Genomic DNA, 16,255 nt, shown 5'->3' on the forward strand with positions numbered 1-16,255 from the left:
CCACACCGCCCAGAAAGGTGCCAGTTGTAAGAGAGCACCAGGCTGAAAATGGAATGAAGCTGACGTGAAGCCGCTTCCCTGTGCAGGCCTTGACCCTCCCTCTGAAGCTGCTCGGGCCTGTATTCTCCCCATCCCACCCCATCCCCCGTGGGTCCTGTGCTGAGTGCCCAGAGCAAGTGGGATGTGTCCTGATGTCTTTCTCTGGCGATACCAGTGGGTCTTTAAAGGTGTTTACAGGCAGCACAAATTGTGACTCATTTTGGCATGAAGGGGATGTGTGTCTTCTTTCTCTCCCACAGTGTTCAGGGAAGTGTGTCCTAATTTTGGAGACTTAGCAAAACCCGTTTCTGAGTTTCTGCTACATGATCATGTACTCAAGCAGCTGAGCCCCAGGTGACGGGTAGCAGGTGAGGCTCAGCCATGCTTTCGGTAAGCCAGTGGGGCACCCGTCACTGGGGCATGGAAGCACCTGAGGGACCAAAGGAGGCAGAGGCAGCCGTTGCTCCGGACTGGCTTCTTTCCAAGCAAAGTGGGGTGTCTGGATGGCATGTTTCCAGGAAATTGTATGTGTGGTTCTAATTGGTAACTGTGGGAAGGAGGCCTCGGCCTTTGTATTGAACGGTGAGGAAGGCCCAGCAAGAAGGCCGTTCACCAGGGTACAGACCTCTCCCAGGAAGGAATGCCTGTCCCATTGCCCTGGCTATGGGCGGTTGTTTTCCTTTCTCCCTTTTACTTCCTGTTCTTTCTTCTTTTTCTTTCTTTGTTCTTCCTCTTTTTTATTTTTTTGAAGCCTTATGCACACCTTAGACATTCTCTCAAAGGAGGCACAGGTGTGCTCATGGTGTGCTGGCATTTTGAGATGAGATGTGAGTAGAGAGCACATTTTTAAAGAGAAATAAATGAAAGAAAAATTGAATAAGTGTCCTATCCCTCTTTTAGAGTAAAAGCCAAAATATTCCAATGTTCGAGAAATATTCTGTACACTGGATAAGCTTCCTTGATCCCTTCCTTTAGAATTCATGAGAATTGTTTCCTTGGAGCTTCTTCAGTCAGAAGATGACATAGACAAGATCTTATATCCATAATTTTCTTTATCAGCCTGAGGGGTGTGTCCAGAAAACAGGCAGTTTGGTGACTGGATGATTCTGTGTGTCTGCCTTCTGCTGACCATCTGAACTGGACTGGGATTTAAAGTATAAAGCCCTGAGCAAACTAAAAGGGCAAAACATATTGGAAGGAAGGAACGAGAGAGACAATGAAGGATTCTATTTGTTGGAGAAGTATATTTGCAGCTCCACTGATAGGCCACGCAGCAGAAACGTCCACACCCAGAAACAGCAGCACTCCAGAGTCAGGGCCCAGTGTTTGTGACAGCCCAGGACCCCTTCTCCCAGCCCTGCCTTGACATGTTTGCCTTCATGGGGTGGCCACTGCTCAGAGTGGCCCCCCAGGAGAGTGCCAGGGAAGCAGCCTTAACAAGCCTGTTCCAGGAGTGTGTCATTTGAGTCCCAGGTCCAAGAGAAGATGCTGGTTTAAATTTCCAAATTAATTCATACTTTCTGAGAAATGAAATATGAAATCCAATGAAGTGCTTTTAAAAAGAGCCAGCACTTCCTCTCGGATCCACATCTCTTTCGTTCTTGTGACCAGGCCCTTTGGCAGGCGTGTCAGCCCTTTTATGCGACGTGCCGGTCCCCTTCGGGATGCTATCATCTAATTGCTATTTTTCAAACTTATAAACGCCCCGTTTATGAGAACAACAAGGAATCTATAATGGAATTTGGAGGTGTTCCAAATCTCCAGGGAATGCATGTCAGCCCTCACCCCACACCTTGGGAAAAGAATTAAAAGTCACCATAATTGAGTTTAATTTAGTGTGAATTCATCGTTCTTGCCAACAGCTGTGCATACCTTGCTAAAACACTGTGTTCATCCATTTCTTCCTTTTCATCTAGACAGAGTAGCTAGATTTGGCTATGAATTGTCCCTTAGGAATGTGCCTCGCGGGTCAAAAGTGTGAAATAAAGCTCACGGCCCAGCATTCTTGCTCTTTTTATTTTTTCACAAACATCGATCTTGCCCTTTTTCTGTCTCCGTGTCAGCACTCCCTGCCAGGGATTCTCACAAAGTTCTCTCCCAAGCAGACCAACTCCTGCTCTCAGAGGATTAACATCATCTGCCTGCTTTGATTTGTCTTTCCTTTTATAGTAAATACCCACCCTGAAGGTTTAAGTCAGCTCCAAAGCACAGATCGGCTGGCCCCTGGGGCAGGGATCTCAGACGAATATCTCAGGCCAAGGGAAGAATGGGATCAGCTACTGAACTAGAAATTAGTGGACAGAAGTGAGGTCCTGAATGGGAAGATGAAAGTTCCCCCTTTGACAGTCCCTGTGGAGGCTACTGCTTATACATGTTTGGACTAAATATGCTGGTTGTGGTTTCTAAATTCAGTTGTCCTTGTTCTTTGCAAAAACTTCACTGTGACTTATCCCAGGGGAACAATTCTAGATTCTGAGTCAGTACTCAATTATAATATCCTCCTTTCCCTTAGCATCACTTGAGTAGAACCTTCTCTCTTACCTCTTCTCTCATGCAAAGCCTTCAGGTGGCCAAGAGGGGAAAATAAAGACACTCTCATAATTCCCTGGAAAGAAGAGAAAATATGAAAAAGAAGTCCATTGGTAGAATAAACACTTTGGCCCTTGTATTAGCCTCATGTCCTCAGAAAGGTGGAAACCCAGCAACTAAAGTCTTAGCAAAAGGCCGGGGCTGTTGATGGGTTGTGGCCGTGTTATATGGGAGCAGAGAGAAGGGAAGACAGATTGATTAACCAGTTTCATTTTTGTCCTCATTCAAGTCAGTTGACTTTTTTGAGCACTTGATGAGAGAGGATTTGGACTAGCTGCTGGGGAGACAGAGGTGACAGAGATTGTTCCAGCCTCAAGGGATTGACCATCACTTGAGAAACAAACAGGTACCTGGTACAGGTGCACAGATGTGAAAATGCCTTGTCTTAGAGACTTGCCTTGGGTCCGGGCTGGTACCAAGGAGGGCCCCAAGTCAAGTGGAGGGAAGTCAAGGAAAGTTCCCAGAGGAGGAGAGGCCTGAAGCTGAGTCCCAGAGCACGACTACAGGTTAGCCAAATGGAGAAGGTGAGGGAAGGGCACTCGATGCAGAGGGAACAGCCAGTGTGAGAGCATGAGGCAGCGTGGCTACGTAGGTGCTATGGCTTGAGTGTTAAGGACACATGGGAAAGGGGTCTTGGAGAGGAAAAGGCCAGATGCTAGGCTTCATGAAGGGTTTTGTCTTGTATCCTGATGTTGGTAGAAGCTGTTGAAGGAATCTGAGCAGTGGAATGACCTGCTTAGATTTGTGTGCTAGAAATAGGACCCTAGCAGTGGTGTGGAGGTGATGTATCAAAGTGAGAAGGGGACAACGGTTCTGGATTTGGAGACCAACTGAAGGATGGAAAATATTTTGGTAATTGAGGAGGAAAATGGAATTGGACCTGGGCAATTGGCAGTGAGGGTGCAGACAAAGGAGTGTGTTCACAGGATCGTGGTGAAATAAATGTACACTAATGGAATATAGGCAGTGATGGAGTAGAGGGAATTTAGGATGACACCCAAGGTTCTGCCTGGGATATCTGCATAGCCCGTGGTGTCATCTACAGCAAAGAGTATATAGGAAAAGAAAGAGTGGGGTAGGGTTAGTGTGGGACATTCCAATGGAGGTGTGCCAGCCAGGACCACAGTGGACCATGCTCTCTGCTGGCCCCACCCTTTTAAGAGCCCTGGCTTCTCTCCTCACCTGCAAGGTGTAAACATTATGCTTATCTGTAGTGAACTTAATCTGGGAGGACTTCATTCCATAGCTTTGGGCCCCTAAGAGTGAGACTTTCTCATGGCAGTTGTCCGTGTGAGAGGGGTAGAGACTGGGAGTCTGTTTCTCTTGATATGATCTTCAGCCTGAATATTACAAATTAACATTAACCAGGCATACCTTGATGTGTTGTATTATGTTAGTACAAAAATATAGACATAACTGAAACTGTTACAGAAACCTTTGGCTCCAGTAACCTAAATAGAAACATGGCAATTAAGAGCGGAGGAGACCAGTGACTACTAAAATATGCTCAGTTTGCCTTGTCTAAGGAGTCTGTTTTAGATGAAACTTATGTAAACTTTTTATCTCCATAGCAAAGGAAATATATTGCCTATTCTGAAATAGCCATTTTGGGGTTTTGAGTTCATTTTCAGTTATGACCTTTGACCCTTTGCCTGTCCCAGAATGAGATTAGGAAAATTATTGAGAACTGTGATCTTTTATAAGAAAAAGGAAACCATCAGGAGCCTTTGTGAGAAGGTTGTGAATACATCATTTCTGAGGGTCATAAAGGGGAGTGATGGAGTGGGAGTGTCATAGCTCCACATGCGTCTGGGACGCTTTTCAGCATGGGGGTCATGGGAACAAGTCACTGTTTTCTGAATGATGTCTTTCTAGGCACTGCCTTGAATTCATGTAACTTAGAGGCCAGGATTTAGTAAATTTGCTTTACTTTCTTTATTCTCAAATGCCAACATATGACCTACACGGATAGGTCCTAACGGGCTCAGGCTTATGCTACCTCTTCTCAGACAGGCTGAGAGCCATAATGTCTTTAAAAAGCAAATCCCCAAGATTCTCCCAAATTCTTTTTTTTGGGGGGGGGGGAGGAATATATTATATTATGTATTCTTTTTCTCCCAAATTCTGAAGGTCCTGAGACTTCTAGGCAGCATTCCTTGCCAGGTATGTGCTATGCTGTAAGGACCGTGCCGGTACATAGAGGGCAGTTTTTGATGTGGCACCCAGCCACAGTTTAACGATGCAAAGCAGGCTGCTTACAGAACATCACTTAGGAAGCTGTGAGGAGAAATGTAGTTTCTCTGTCTGTATCTAACCCTTGTAAGTGGGTATTTTACTCCAAAGTAGGTCACCTCTGTGCCTTCCAAGACCTACACATGCTCCCCACAAGCATGGAACCTCTCCTGGAGGCCACCGTGGACATGTTCCAAGACCAAGGAGCATGCTTACAGCTCCACAGGGACCGGAAATCAAGGCGCCTTATTTCCTTGGCTCAGAGGCTGGGACAGACTTGGGCTCCTCATTCTGCTCTGGCCAAAACTGAAGACAGTCTTCAGTAATCATGATGGTGTTGCCAGACTTATGCTCTTCATTCTAGAAAGGAATGTTTGCAACACTGAAGAGTTAGTCCCTTCTTACCCCTCAGTTTGGCTTTCCTCTTGTCTCCCTCGAAGACCAAGGCTGCAGCAGTCATATCTTGGAAAAGACTTGTCTGAGATTAGCCTGGCTCTCTGTGGCTAATGGGAGTTTCTCTTCCATCTACAGGTGCCAGGGCCACCACAGGTGAGGCTTCTTGTGGAGAACAAGGCTGTTTGTGTCTCTCTTCCAGGATGCCTTATTCCCTGCCCTTTACGTTGCTTCCCATGTTAGGCCTTTCAGCAATATCGATCCCATCCTTCTCTCGTGTGGGGCCTCCTTGTTGGTGGGGAAGACACTGTGTGGCCTGCTGACCTGGCTGATATTTGTGGCCATTCCCACAGCAGGCACGTGAGGAAAGCAGCCTAAGTTCCAACCGGAGCCTAGCTTCTGAGTGAGCTGTTACCCGCACCACAAAGCCTCTATGTAGCCAATTCAGCCAAACTCAAAAAGGGAAATAGAAGTCAGCATAATTGGAAACTTGATCCCATTGGTAAAGATCAGCGGGTAAATACAGAGCATATAAAAGATGGGTGTAGCACTATTATCAAAAACAGCCATGAGAGGATAAACCACTATGGACTGCAGAAAGATCTAGAAGGTGCTTCATTAAGGATGGACACTGAGGCGTGGATGGTGGTGCTTTCTCTCAGAAACCTCCTGCCCTTTGGCCTCATCTTCTCAGTTTTCTTCGTGGGCTCCTTTTCCCACACCTTCCTCTAAAAGCTGGCATTCCCAGGGCTCCCCCCGGGTCCCTCTATTCTCACTTCATGCTCTTTCCCTGAGTGATCTCACTCACTTTCACCACAAAATATCCGCCTTGTGCTACTGACAAGGATATGGTTCTCTGACTCAGAGCTTTCTTCAGAAATCATGAGCAGTTGACTTCTCTACCTGGCTGACAAATGGCAGTGGCACTCAACTGATTTGAAGTGGAGCTCACCGTCTCTCTCTTCTCACCCAGAACCTGCTGCTCCCCTGAGTTTTCTGTCTCCGCAAACCTGAATCAAAGGAGCCATCCTAATTAGGCTCTTTCCTCTCTCTGACTCCCTGTTCTTCCCTGATCTTCAAGTGCTGTCGGTTTACTTCCCTTCTTTCTCCTCTGTCACTGCCCTCCCGAGCCATCTCCAAGAGCCTAGATCCCTCTCCTGGACTCCACTCTCACAATCCTGCAGCCCAGCCTTTCCATTGGCATCATCATCTTTCTGACAGACTCATCTGACTGAGCCTCAACTGCTCAGATTTCAACAGCTTCTCATCGCCCACAAGATGAAGTCTATGCTCCTTTTTCCAGCATTACAGATTTCCGTCATCTGACCCCTGGCTGATTGCCCCACCTTGTGCCTAGCCATTCTCTGTCCTTCACCCAAGCATTTGTTTGACCCTGAATGCTCTCTTGCCTGTGTGCTTTGTTTATATACGGTTGCTACTTCCTGCAATGGCTTCCCCAGTACAGTCTGCCCAGTGACTCCAGTTTTGCCGTTACTGTGAAGCTATCCCTCACTCCAAGCAAAGTTCCGTGCTCCCATAGAACTTTGAGTAGATTTGGCCCTAGTCCTGCAGTTATTGTAATTTTTTCTCCATATTAAAAGTTTCTTGGTGGCAAGGGCATGTCTTCGCAGACTCCCCATACTAGGCATTCAATAAATGTTGGGTGAGTCAATATATCAGGATGCCCATACCTGGCAAGGAAGTCATCCCAATATAGAGCAAAACATCTTTATCCTTCACACTGCGTAAGAGACTTTCTAGTGTGGCATCTCCATTGGTGTGTCCATCAGAAGCAGCCCAAATGAAGCTAAATGGCAGTGTACCAGCCAAAGGTGGGAGCCCTGGAGGCATGCACACCTTCAGTCACATATCACCTCCAGGAAGCACCCCTGCTTCTCCCTTGCTTGTCTGTGTCTACCAATCATAGCCACAGCTTTGCAGAATGAAAAAGGAGGGTCTGAGGTTAGGTTCTCAGCTTTGCATCCAACCATGTGGCATCTGAACCATGGGAAAGGACCTGATTTTTAGTTAGAATTCATTTCTGGCCAACATCTTACAGAATCTAGCATCCAAGTCATTGGAATTCCTGGCTTGGGAGGAGTCAAATAGGGAAGGCACTCAGTTCTCTGGTCTGTTTCCCTCTTAATGGTGGTTTGTTTTAATCCTTGGCAAAGGAAGGTTCCTCGCCGCCAACCAGGGAGTGAAGGTTAGTAGGCTATGTTCTTGAGAACTGGGATTTCCTCTCTTTGTTCATCAGTTCATGTTGCAGGAAGGGAGAGGTGTTTAAGCACACAGCACCAAACAGGGCATGGAGATGCTTACTATCCAAGCGGAGTCAATGTGTGCCTGTATCTAAGACTATAGAGCCACGGAGAGCTTACATTTCCCGTGAACATGTCCAGAAATAACACTATAGGAAGGCCTAATTCTCCATGCTCGGAAGTTGTGTAGGAACCTTTTCTAGGAAAACAACTCCCAATGACCTACATGTTGACTAAATGAGTGAGGCAGGCTTTTCCTTTTCTCTAACCAGGGTAATTCTGGCTGTCAAATACTTTTATAGAAAGGAACTAGCACTAATTGAACTGAGACTTGCCGATCAAGATTTATACCCCACTCTCCCTGACTCAAAACACTGCACTGTCACTTGGCTTATAAAGCATCCAGTTTGCAACATGATTTAGTAGCTTGGAATTCTCTCTGTTTAATCATCAGTGGATTTCGTGTGATTAGGCTATAGGGTACCCGGTGAAAATTTGACCCATGAGGTTGTTCCATACTCCTCTGTGAAGAATTGTGGCCAAGTGGGGCATTGCGTCACCCGGACTCCTCTGAATCATGATCATTGAGTTTTCTGAGCAACAGCTTGGGGCTTTTCAATGATGTAAATAGCAAACATGAAGCCTGGTAACAAAGCAGCAACATGTCATTGGCCTGAAAGCTAGAGAATTTATTTGCTGCTCTCTCTGCTGAAGTAGAGCATTGTTTTAACAGCAGCAAAAACATGGTGAAGAATAAAGTCTGGTAAAATAGCTGCAGGATATCGCAGGAGGGAGGGCACCTTCTGGTCTGGGTTGTCCTAGACTCTTGATCCAGTCACAGTTTGAGTGGAGGAGGATGTAAGGGGTTGGTACTGTGTGCCTGAGGAAGACCTGTCTCTTTGTGGTTAATGATGGTCCCAGAGGGCATCCACTTGTCACAGTAGAATGAAGGGCTCCAAGCACAGAAGCAAGTGATTTCTTGCCTGAGATGACTGAATTTGTTCTTAAAATACCATTCATTGTACATACAATTCTATTTCTCAAAAAATTCTCCATCTTTGGCCTTCACATTTCTGCAAATCACAAAGTAACCTCACCAGGCCACCCTCCCCTCCTATAATTTTGAGTTTCAGGAGATCAACCCGTACCCGCATTCCCCAAACCTAGGTTTGGTTCCCCTAAGGGGAGGCAGGGCCTGATTTTAGAGCAGGCCAGGCCTCTATTTACTTAACCCCAGTTAACTGCTTTAAACATTGAAAAAATTAGGTTTCCACTTATTTTGTAGTGTTTGTGATCTCTGTCAGTGCCCAGAATAAAGCACTTAGCAACTGACAGTATCTTGTAATCAACATGGTTAGTAGTGGGTAATACTTTATAGAAAGCTTGAATAACCTTTACCAAAGCTTCAGTATTTCAGAGTACTTAGTAGTCACTGTTTATTCAGCCCCCCTGCTGAGAAGCCATTTGGTCCTCATTTTGCAAAAAGTTGATACAATATAGGAAGAAACTAGGGCTCCAGAGACCTAATTCTAGTCCCCATTTCACCACATACTCTGTGATCTAGAATTAATGACTTAATTTTGCCATCTGCAGAATGAGTCGGGTTGGGAGGGAGGGATGATTCTAGAGACTTTGCAAAGATGATTCTAGAGACTTGTCAGTTTGTTTTGGTTGTACTTAGTTAGCAAGGTAATAATCCTCCTGTGGATTTTCTACACAGTTACTACTTAATTTTCCTAATTCAAGAATCCCAAAATTGGGGCTTATTTCAGGTGCATTTTGGAATTTCTATTATTCTATGATCTAGCCAATCTTTGGACATTTCAAATCCTGATATATGTGTGGTTGACATTAAAGGAAAATGTCGGAGGCATATCCAGATAAATTCCATAGCTTGGAGAATGGTCAGCAGTTACACACACAGTAGAGTGGATGGTTTTGGAGTCCAGGGTGCCCTATGTCCATGGGAGTATAGGGAGGAAGGAGAAAGGTCAGGCTAAGAATGACAGCAGCTCCACCCATGTCTGGGAAGTGGGGGCGTGGCATGTCTACAGCTGCCTGGTTTTCCTTTCATTGGAGAAGTGGTGGAAACAGCATGTGGAGATCTGAAAGAAAGTGCCTCAAGGGTGAAGATTCATCATATGTAGTTTTAACATTTTAAGTTACTTCTTTCCAAATCAGTAATGAAGTAGTCTAGGTAAAGCAAGTGGTTCCTTGCCATTTTAAGGGGTCATGAACCATTTCGGAAATCTTGCAGAACCTAAGGATGTTTCTCTGCCAGAAAACTACCTATAGATTCACAAATTGGGATATAATTTTAGGGAATTCCTATATGCCCTGAAGCCCATGGGCCCCAAGTCCACAACCCCCTGATCTATAAAATGAATAAGGGAGCTCCACAGGGCTGGGCTGAGAAGGTCAGGGCTAGACCCAGACTTCTAAGCCCCAAATTTGCCACCAAAATTAAACAAGTAGTAACATAAAGTTCTTTTTCTTTTTTCCCTCTGCTCATCACCCTCTTTTTCTTTCTCTGTTCCCACACCCTTTGTCGTCTCTCCTCGTGCCTTCTCAACTTCTCTCCCCACCTCTTGCGCATCTTGCTCCGCAGATGTTCCAGCCTGGCTTAAAAGCCTCCGCCTGCACAAGTACGCTGCGCTGTTCTCCCAGATGACCTATGAGGAGATGATGGCCCTCACTGAGTGCCAGCTGGAGGCTCAGGTATGTACTTCATGGGGCTACCCCCTCGGAAGGTGCCCCGAGCGGAGCCTGAGGTGCAAGTCCAAGGCAGACCTTATTGGGACCCATACCTGTGCCTTTCCGGTAGCTTGTCTTCTTTGAGGAATTGCCAGGTGCTGGGCAGCATTGCATGGTGAGGAAGGCTTGTTTCTTGCCTCAGGGTCCAGTAGGAAATGGAAGACAGGCAGGTGACCACAGGGCAAATGAGGGTGAGGTAGAGCATTATGAAAAGGTATGACCTAGGTGCACTCACTGAGTTCAAGGGTGTAGGGGGGAATCAATGGCATCTCCTAGAAGTGGAACATTTGACCAAGGCCTCCAAGAACTTGTGTCATGTTTCTGCATTCCTTTCCTCCTTCCCTCTGTCCAACTAGGGCTTGTTTGGGGATTGAAAGCATGATTGGCTGTTTATTGCCCAGTCTGGTTGCAAATCAGCAAAGTCCTAGTAATTACTGAGCACAAGCACCAGGTCATACTTCAATTTTTCCCAACACTTGTACAAAAACACGTTCGGACTGGTCTTAGTTGGTATTGTAGTAAGTTGTACAATACTTTTTTTCCCCTAATCACCTTTAATAACACGGGACAATTATTGAGATGGGATTAGCCCAGGTCTCAGATTTTCTTTCCCTTCTGTGTACCATAATGGACAAAAATCCTTCTTCTTTCTAAGGCACCTATCCCCAAATGTGACTGCCAAAGGCCAGGCCAGTCAATAGAACCCCCGAAACTAAGCATGTTTCCTACCATGCTGTGCTCTAGTAAATAGAACTGACTGATGTCTTTGTTTCCCTTCTTTAAAACGCTATTTGCATGTTTTAAATTGACCTCAGCTTCCTTTGAGCAGGGATTTAAAAGAACTAATGGTCTGAACAGGCTAATAGTACTTCCCCTGCAGGAAGAGGAGATTGTACCCTTTGGGGCATAGCTGGTCTGAACACATACCTCCCAGCAGATCCCTGGACTCTCAGGGCACACTCTGTACCCTCAGTTAACCTCTGCTGGCCTGGCTGAACACCAATATTGAGATACAGGACAAAACCCAAAGTCACTGCACAGTCTCAGAGAGTTGAAGGCACTAATTTCAACTTCCTTACACTTCTCCCACTGGTTTTTTCATCTTGATTGCTCCTCGAGATCCCAGGAATTGATGAGAACTGCCTCTAAGAGCATTTTTGTATTTGACTCATAGCTGGGAAAAAAACCTAAGTCATCAGTTGTTCGACTTGAGGAAAAAACAAGAAATAATTGACACAGAGGGCAGTGCCAGTGGCCAGCACAAACTTTTCAGAGTAATTCCATTCACTTTAACCCAAAGTCAAGGCTAAACAGAAATACGCCCCTAGTGCTTCATCTTATGAGTTCAGTTGTCACTTGACAACTTAATTTTTCTAAGTAAAGGAGGTGTAGCTGGTGTTCACATCTTTTACTTTTTTAAGAGGAATTCAATGAATAGTTGCAAGAAGTTTGTATTAGAGACCTGATTTCAGAAAGGGCCTTCTACTTGGAAATTTGCAGTGTGTGTGGTTAACAAGTGTTAAACTAAGTTCTTAGGCTCACCGTTGCTACACAGTTAAGAAGATAAAATCCACACCCTGTGTATGAATCCTAATCATTTACCTGAAGACAACTGAATGATAGGTTTAAGGTTTTTTTGGTTTTTATGGAGACCAAAGAGGAGCTGTGAACTGACAAAAATTGCATGTGTATTGTGACACCAGGTGAGACCTGTACTGGACTCCATATCTCGAGATGAGAAACATAGGAGAGATTTAAGAAAGCATGAGTATCTGTATGGGGTTGGCGCCCTCAGGGAACCTGGTGGGGGACCGGGAGGATACAGCTTGGAGAAGAGAAGTGTATGACTTAAAAATGATCCGTTAAGACTGTGAAGAAATATCATGCTGAGTGGCTTGATTGGCTGTTCTAGCTTTCTCTCTCTCCACCCCTAAAGGTTATAGCAAAAGACACAGGCAGGCACACATGTAACCAGATGGAGTTAGAATATTTATTAAGAAGAGGTTTATAACAATAGGTACTAAAGAGAGAGACAAATAGATATCTCCTAGTCTGCAAACGTGTGGGAACAAAGCAAACAGTAAAGTACCAAACAGCCTCCAAGAGCCTCTAAGCTGATTCTTTAAAATATTTTTGAATATAACTTTTATTTAATTACAGAACGTTACCAAAGGTGCGAGACACAAAATTGTCATCAGTATTCAGAAGCTTAAAGAAAGACAAAACCTCCTGAAGTCTTTGGAAAGGGTAAGTTATTCCCAACTGAGAGAACATTTCTCCCCTCATCGTGGGAAAATGGAGCAGGGACACCTCACAGTTGAAGTGTCGTTGGCAGACCTTACAGTGTGTCATGCTGTTTCTTTACCAGAGTTAGAAGAAAATGAAATATTTTGAAGTGAAGCTTCCTGGTTACTCATGCCTCTCTGTAACCTGACTGTGAAATGTCCTCAGTCCCTGGCTCCAGGCGGCCTGCGGCTGGCCGTCCCAAAGCGCTGAAGAAGTGCTGTCACGTGAATTCTTTGTGTGTCCCTTCCCCTCTGCCTTCTGTGCGTTTGTAGGGATTTGAGAAGGGTTCAGCCCACAGTCAGAGGCTGAAATCTTGACAAAACAGCTCAAGGATCTGCAGAGCTGCTTCATTCCTGTCTCTCGCCCAGGGAAGGATTTGATATTGAGAAAAGCTGCCCCAGAGAGGCCAGTGCCAACAGGTGTGCTGCAGGTCCCGCTGGAGGGGATCGAAATCCCTGGCACAAGGCGTAGTTGGCTCTCCAGAGAGTAATCCCACAGTTTAGCTTAACAACAGAATGGGTCCCCATGACTCTGATAGGAACCATCTCAAAAATGCCCAATGCTGAAAAAGAGTTCATTACGGTGTTAAAAGCAGTTATCAGCTGCTACTGTCCCTCTTTGTTTGCTGCCTAAACACATTCTCGTCCTATCTTTGTATCCAGACATCATTGTGGTAACGATGTCATTTTTAGGACTTGGTGACTTTATGGTTTCCTCTAAGGTCCCAAGGAGAGCGGGCCTTGTTCCACACACAGTGAGCCCATGCTGCCTCGGTCCCAGAGTCGGGATCCTGTGCACTGCCATTGGGAGGTGGTGGTGGTGGCGGGGGAGTTATCTGCTGCCTGCAGAGGTCGCTTGGTAACCTCCTGCTCCTGAGTTATCCCAGGGGGCCTTGGGAAGGGAGCAAAGTATTGAGGTAGGTGGGGCTAAAGCAAGTTTTGTGAGTGCATAAATATTCTAATACAGTGGGAGGTTTCTCTTATTCAAAAATGTGTGCATAATTTTACATGCCATGTATAGTTATATTTAATACACAGCACATAAAATATAAAGTTATACATATTTACAAAATAAGCATGTGTACTTTATAAGAAAGTTTGCTTTTCAAACTTCTGGGTGGATAAACAGAGGCTACTCACAGGCACATCCATGGTGAAAGGCCCATTCACAATTTATCACAAATGACGGTGACCTGTCCAACTGAACTGGAGGTTATTATTGTTGTTCATAATATTATGCTAACTGCTTTACCAAGCAGCTTGCCCAGCAGAGTGATTATTGCCATTTTTAATACAAGAAACCGTTCTTTTGCGGGGAACATTTAAAAGGCCAGTTTTCGCCTTACTTATTAGGAAGCACAGAAAACATTTTGCTTAAGGATCAGATTGCTAAGTATTGTGGTGGAAGAGTGATTTTCTCCCCTGCCCCTCACTTTTGGAGCATCCTTCAGGAGCTCATTCATATCCCGTCACCAAGGAAACACACACCTGAGAGGCAGAGAGGCGGACCCGCTGGAAGCTGTGCTCCCTGCGGTCTTGGGCCGAATCAGGGTGTGGAAATATAAGGGCAGCGAGGTAGCACAGGTGGCCCTGACTTCCCATCGAACCTTTAAGTCAGTGACATTTTCTGTGTACCAGATTTCACACCTAGAATAATAGTGACTCCATAAAAATCCTTTTTCCCTGGTTCATTGGAATGGGACTGTTGAAAAAATGATAGGTGTAATACAAAGTCTAAGAGTGGCCAATGAGCAGAAGGAAAGCAATACATAGTTTATTTTGTTTGACTTCTTTGAAGAGGAAAGCTTGTGTCTGTCAGACCATCATGTTGGGAATACCCAAGTTCACACTTCTGTGTGTTCGTCCCCTCAGGAGCTGATGGCCTGCGAGGGGATGAATCCCTCCTCAGCACCCACCAACCACTCAGCCCCTGGATCCGTTCTCTTTTCTCTGGGACCTGGGTGTCTCCCGCTCTTCAAGGGCGAAGCTTGTCCTTAACCTCTTGCCACTTAGGCCACCAGTAACAGATGCAAGTCAGCCATTTCCCTGGCATTCCAGACATCCTCAGCTGATTATGCTGTTAGAAACGCTGTCACCCCGCCCTCACCTCTTATGCATTCTGACCTCACATAGAACCTGGAGATTTCTAAGGCGATAGCGGGGCTCCCACCCGCCCAGTGGCTCGTTCACAGTCAGTAGTCACTGCAGATGAGCTCTGCCTCCAGAGCTTTCCCACTGTTACTGAACTCTGACTAAGCAGCTAGCCTGTGCTACACTTACCCCGTCCACTGGAGGCTAATCGTGAGTAATACGTGGTTCCTGGCCTCGGGAGCTCGGGACTGCATTGTGTCAGACAGATGTGTAGCCAGAGCTCTCACAGTCTAGTGTGACCCAGGCATCACCAAGGCTGGTGGGGATGCCTTCCTGGATAGGAACAGCACACTCTGCAGTGGTGAGGACAGAGCCCAGGAAGGGGTAGTGCTGGCTGAGAGGCACATCAGGAGCCTGTAACCAGTCTGGGTGGGCCCCTGAGCCAAGGCAGCGGCCATGAGGATGAAGGATCAGAAAGGTCATTTAGCAGGAGTCCCGGCATGGGCAGGGGGCTTAGGCCTGGATGCCATGCCATTGGGAAACAAAAAATATAGGAGGTGTTCCTCATGTGGGAGAAATGGGGTTCAGTCTGACAGGTTGAGACTGAGGTGCCTGTGGGACAGCCAGACAGGAATGGCAAGCCGGTGGCCAGAAGAACAAGTCTAGAGTTCACAAGGGTTTGGAAGACTCAGGGGTGGGTCATCTGTGTGTAAGTGGTAGTTGGTATCCCCAGAAGTGTGCTGAGTGTTAAGAGCTGAGGACAGACCCTAAGGAGCACCAGGAGATATGGAAAAACCAAATAATGATTGAGCCTGCCTAGAGGGTCCGAGAGTTTGAAGGAGGAAATCTCACCAGGTGCCATGGATGTGTCACATACAATGAGGACTAAACACTGCTCCCTGGAACTGGCCATCGGGAGGTCACCAGCAGCCATGATGAGAGGGGCTTCAGGAAGCTGGAGGGAACCTAAGGGAAACCCATGAACTGGGAGTGTGAATGGGTGATGAGGCCCTTGGCTAAGGACGTGTAGACTTCTCAAGATATTTGGTGGAAAAGGAAAAAGACTAGAATAGTCACTGGGGCAGATTTTTTCAACATTTATCTTTAATAATAAAGATGTTTCCCCATGCTTTTATTTCCTCACCATCCTTTTCAGCTGCCTCCCAAACTGTGAAGCTGAACCATACTCTGAGCCTGGGAATCCTGCATGGAAAAAGGACACACACACACACACACACACACATACACATACATGCACACGCACATTTCATGTCCCTGCAGCTCCCTGTCCTGGCAGTGCTCTCACATCCTATGGGTCCCAGCAACTGTAAGCTTCTTAGACCGAGGATTCTGTTATATTTGTTTTTAGATCCCCAGTGCCTAACAGCACCTGACTCCTGATAGGGCTCAGCTGACGTTTGGAGAACAAAAGGAGAGAGAATGGATTTAAGTAGATGCAGGAGTCCTGTCTGTTGTGTGGAAGTCCAGTTCTTCACACACAAGGACGAGGATGGAGCCACGGACAGCTGCGTAAGTGTCCAGGACACTGGCTGCTGAAGTCTCTCCCAGATGATTTGCAGCTCATTGCTGTTAAGTGCCCTGTGGAAGGGT

General features: G+C 46.1%; 1 protein-coding gene across 2 annotated transcripts in view; it reads left to right on the top strand.

The window, feature by feature from the left end:
* SAMD4A (sterile alpha motif domain containing 4A) overlaps positions 1–16,255 on the top strand; it is a 204,027-nt gene that overhangs the window by 157,737 nt on the left and 30,035 nt on the right. For both annotated transcript variants that reach the window (XM_090270905.1, XM_090270906.1), the window contains 2 exons: positions 10,123–10,232; positions 12,429–12,515. In XM_090270905.1, coding sequence (XP_090127031.1) covers positions 10,123–10,232; positions 12,429–12,515 — 197 coding nt within the window. The remainder of the gene's footprint in view (positions 1–10,122; positions 10,233–12,428; positions 12,516–16,255) is intronic.

The sequence above is a fragment of the Furipterus horrens genome, unplaced genomic scaffold (genome assembly GCF_987537825.1).
Source record: "Furipterus horrens unplaced genomic scaffold, mFurHor1.1.pri manual_scaffold_3, whole genome shotgun sequence".
Taxonomy (NCBI): Eukaryota; Metazoa; Chordata; class Mammalia; order Chiroptera; family Furipteridae; genus Furipterus; species Furipterus horrens.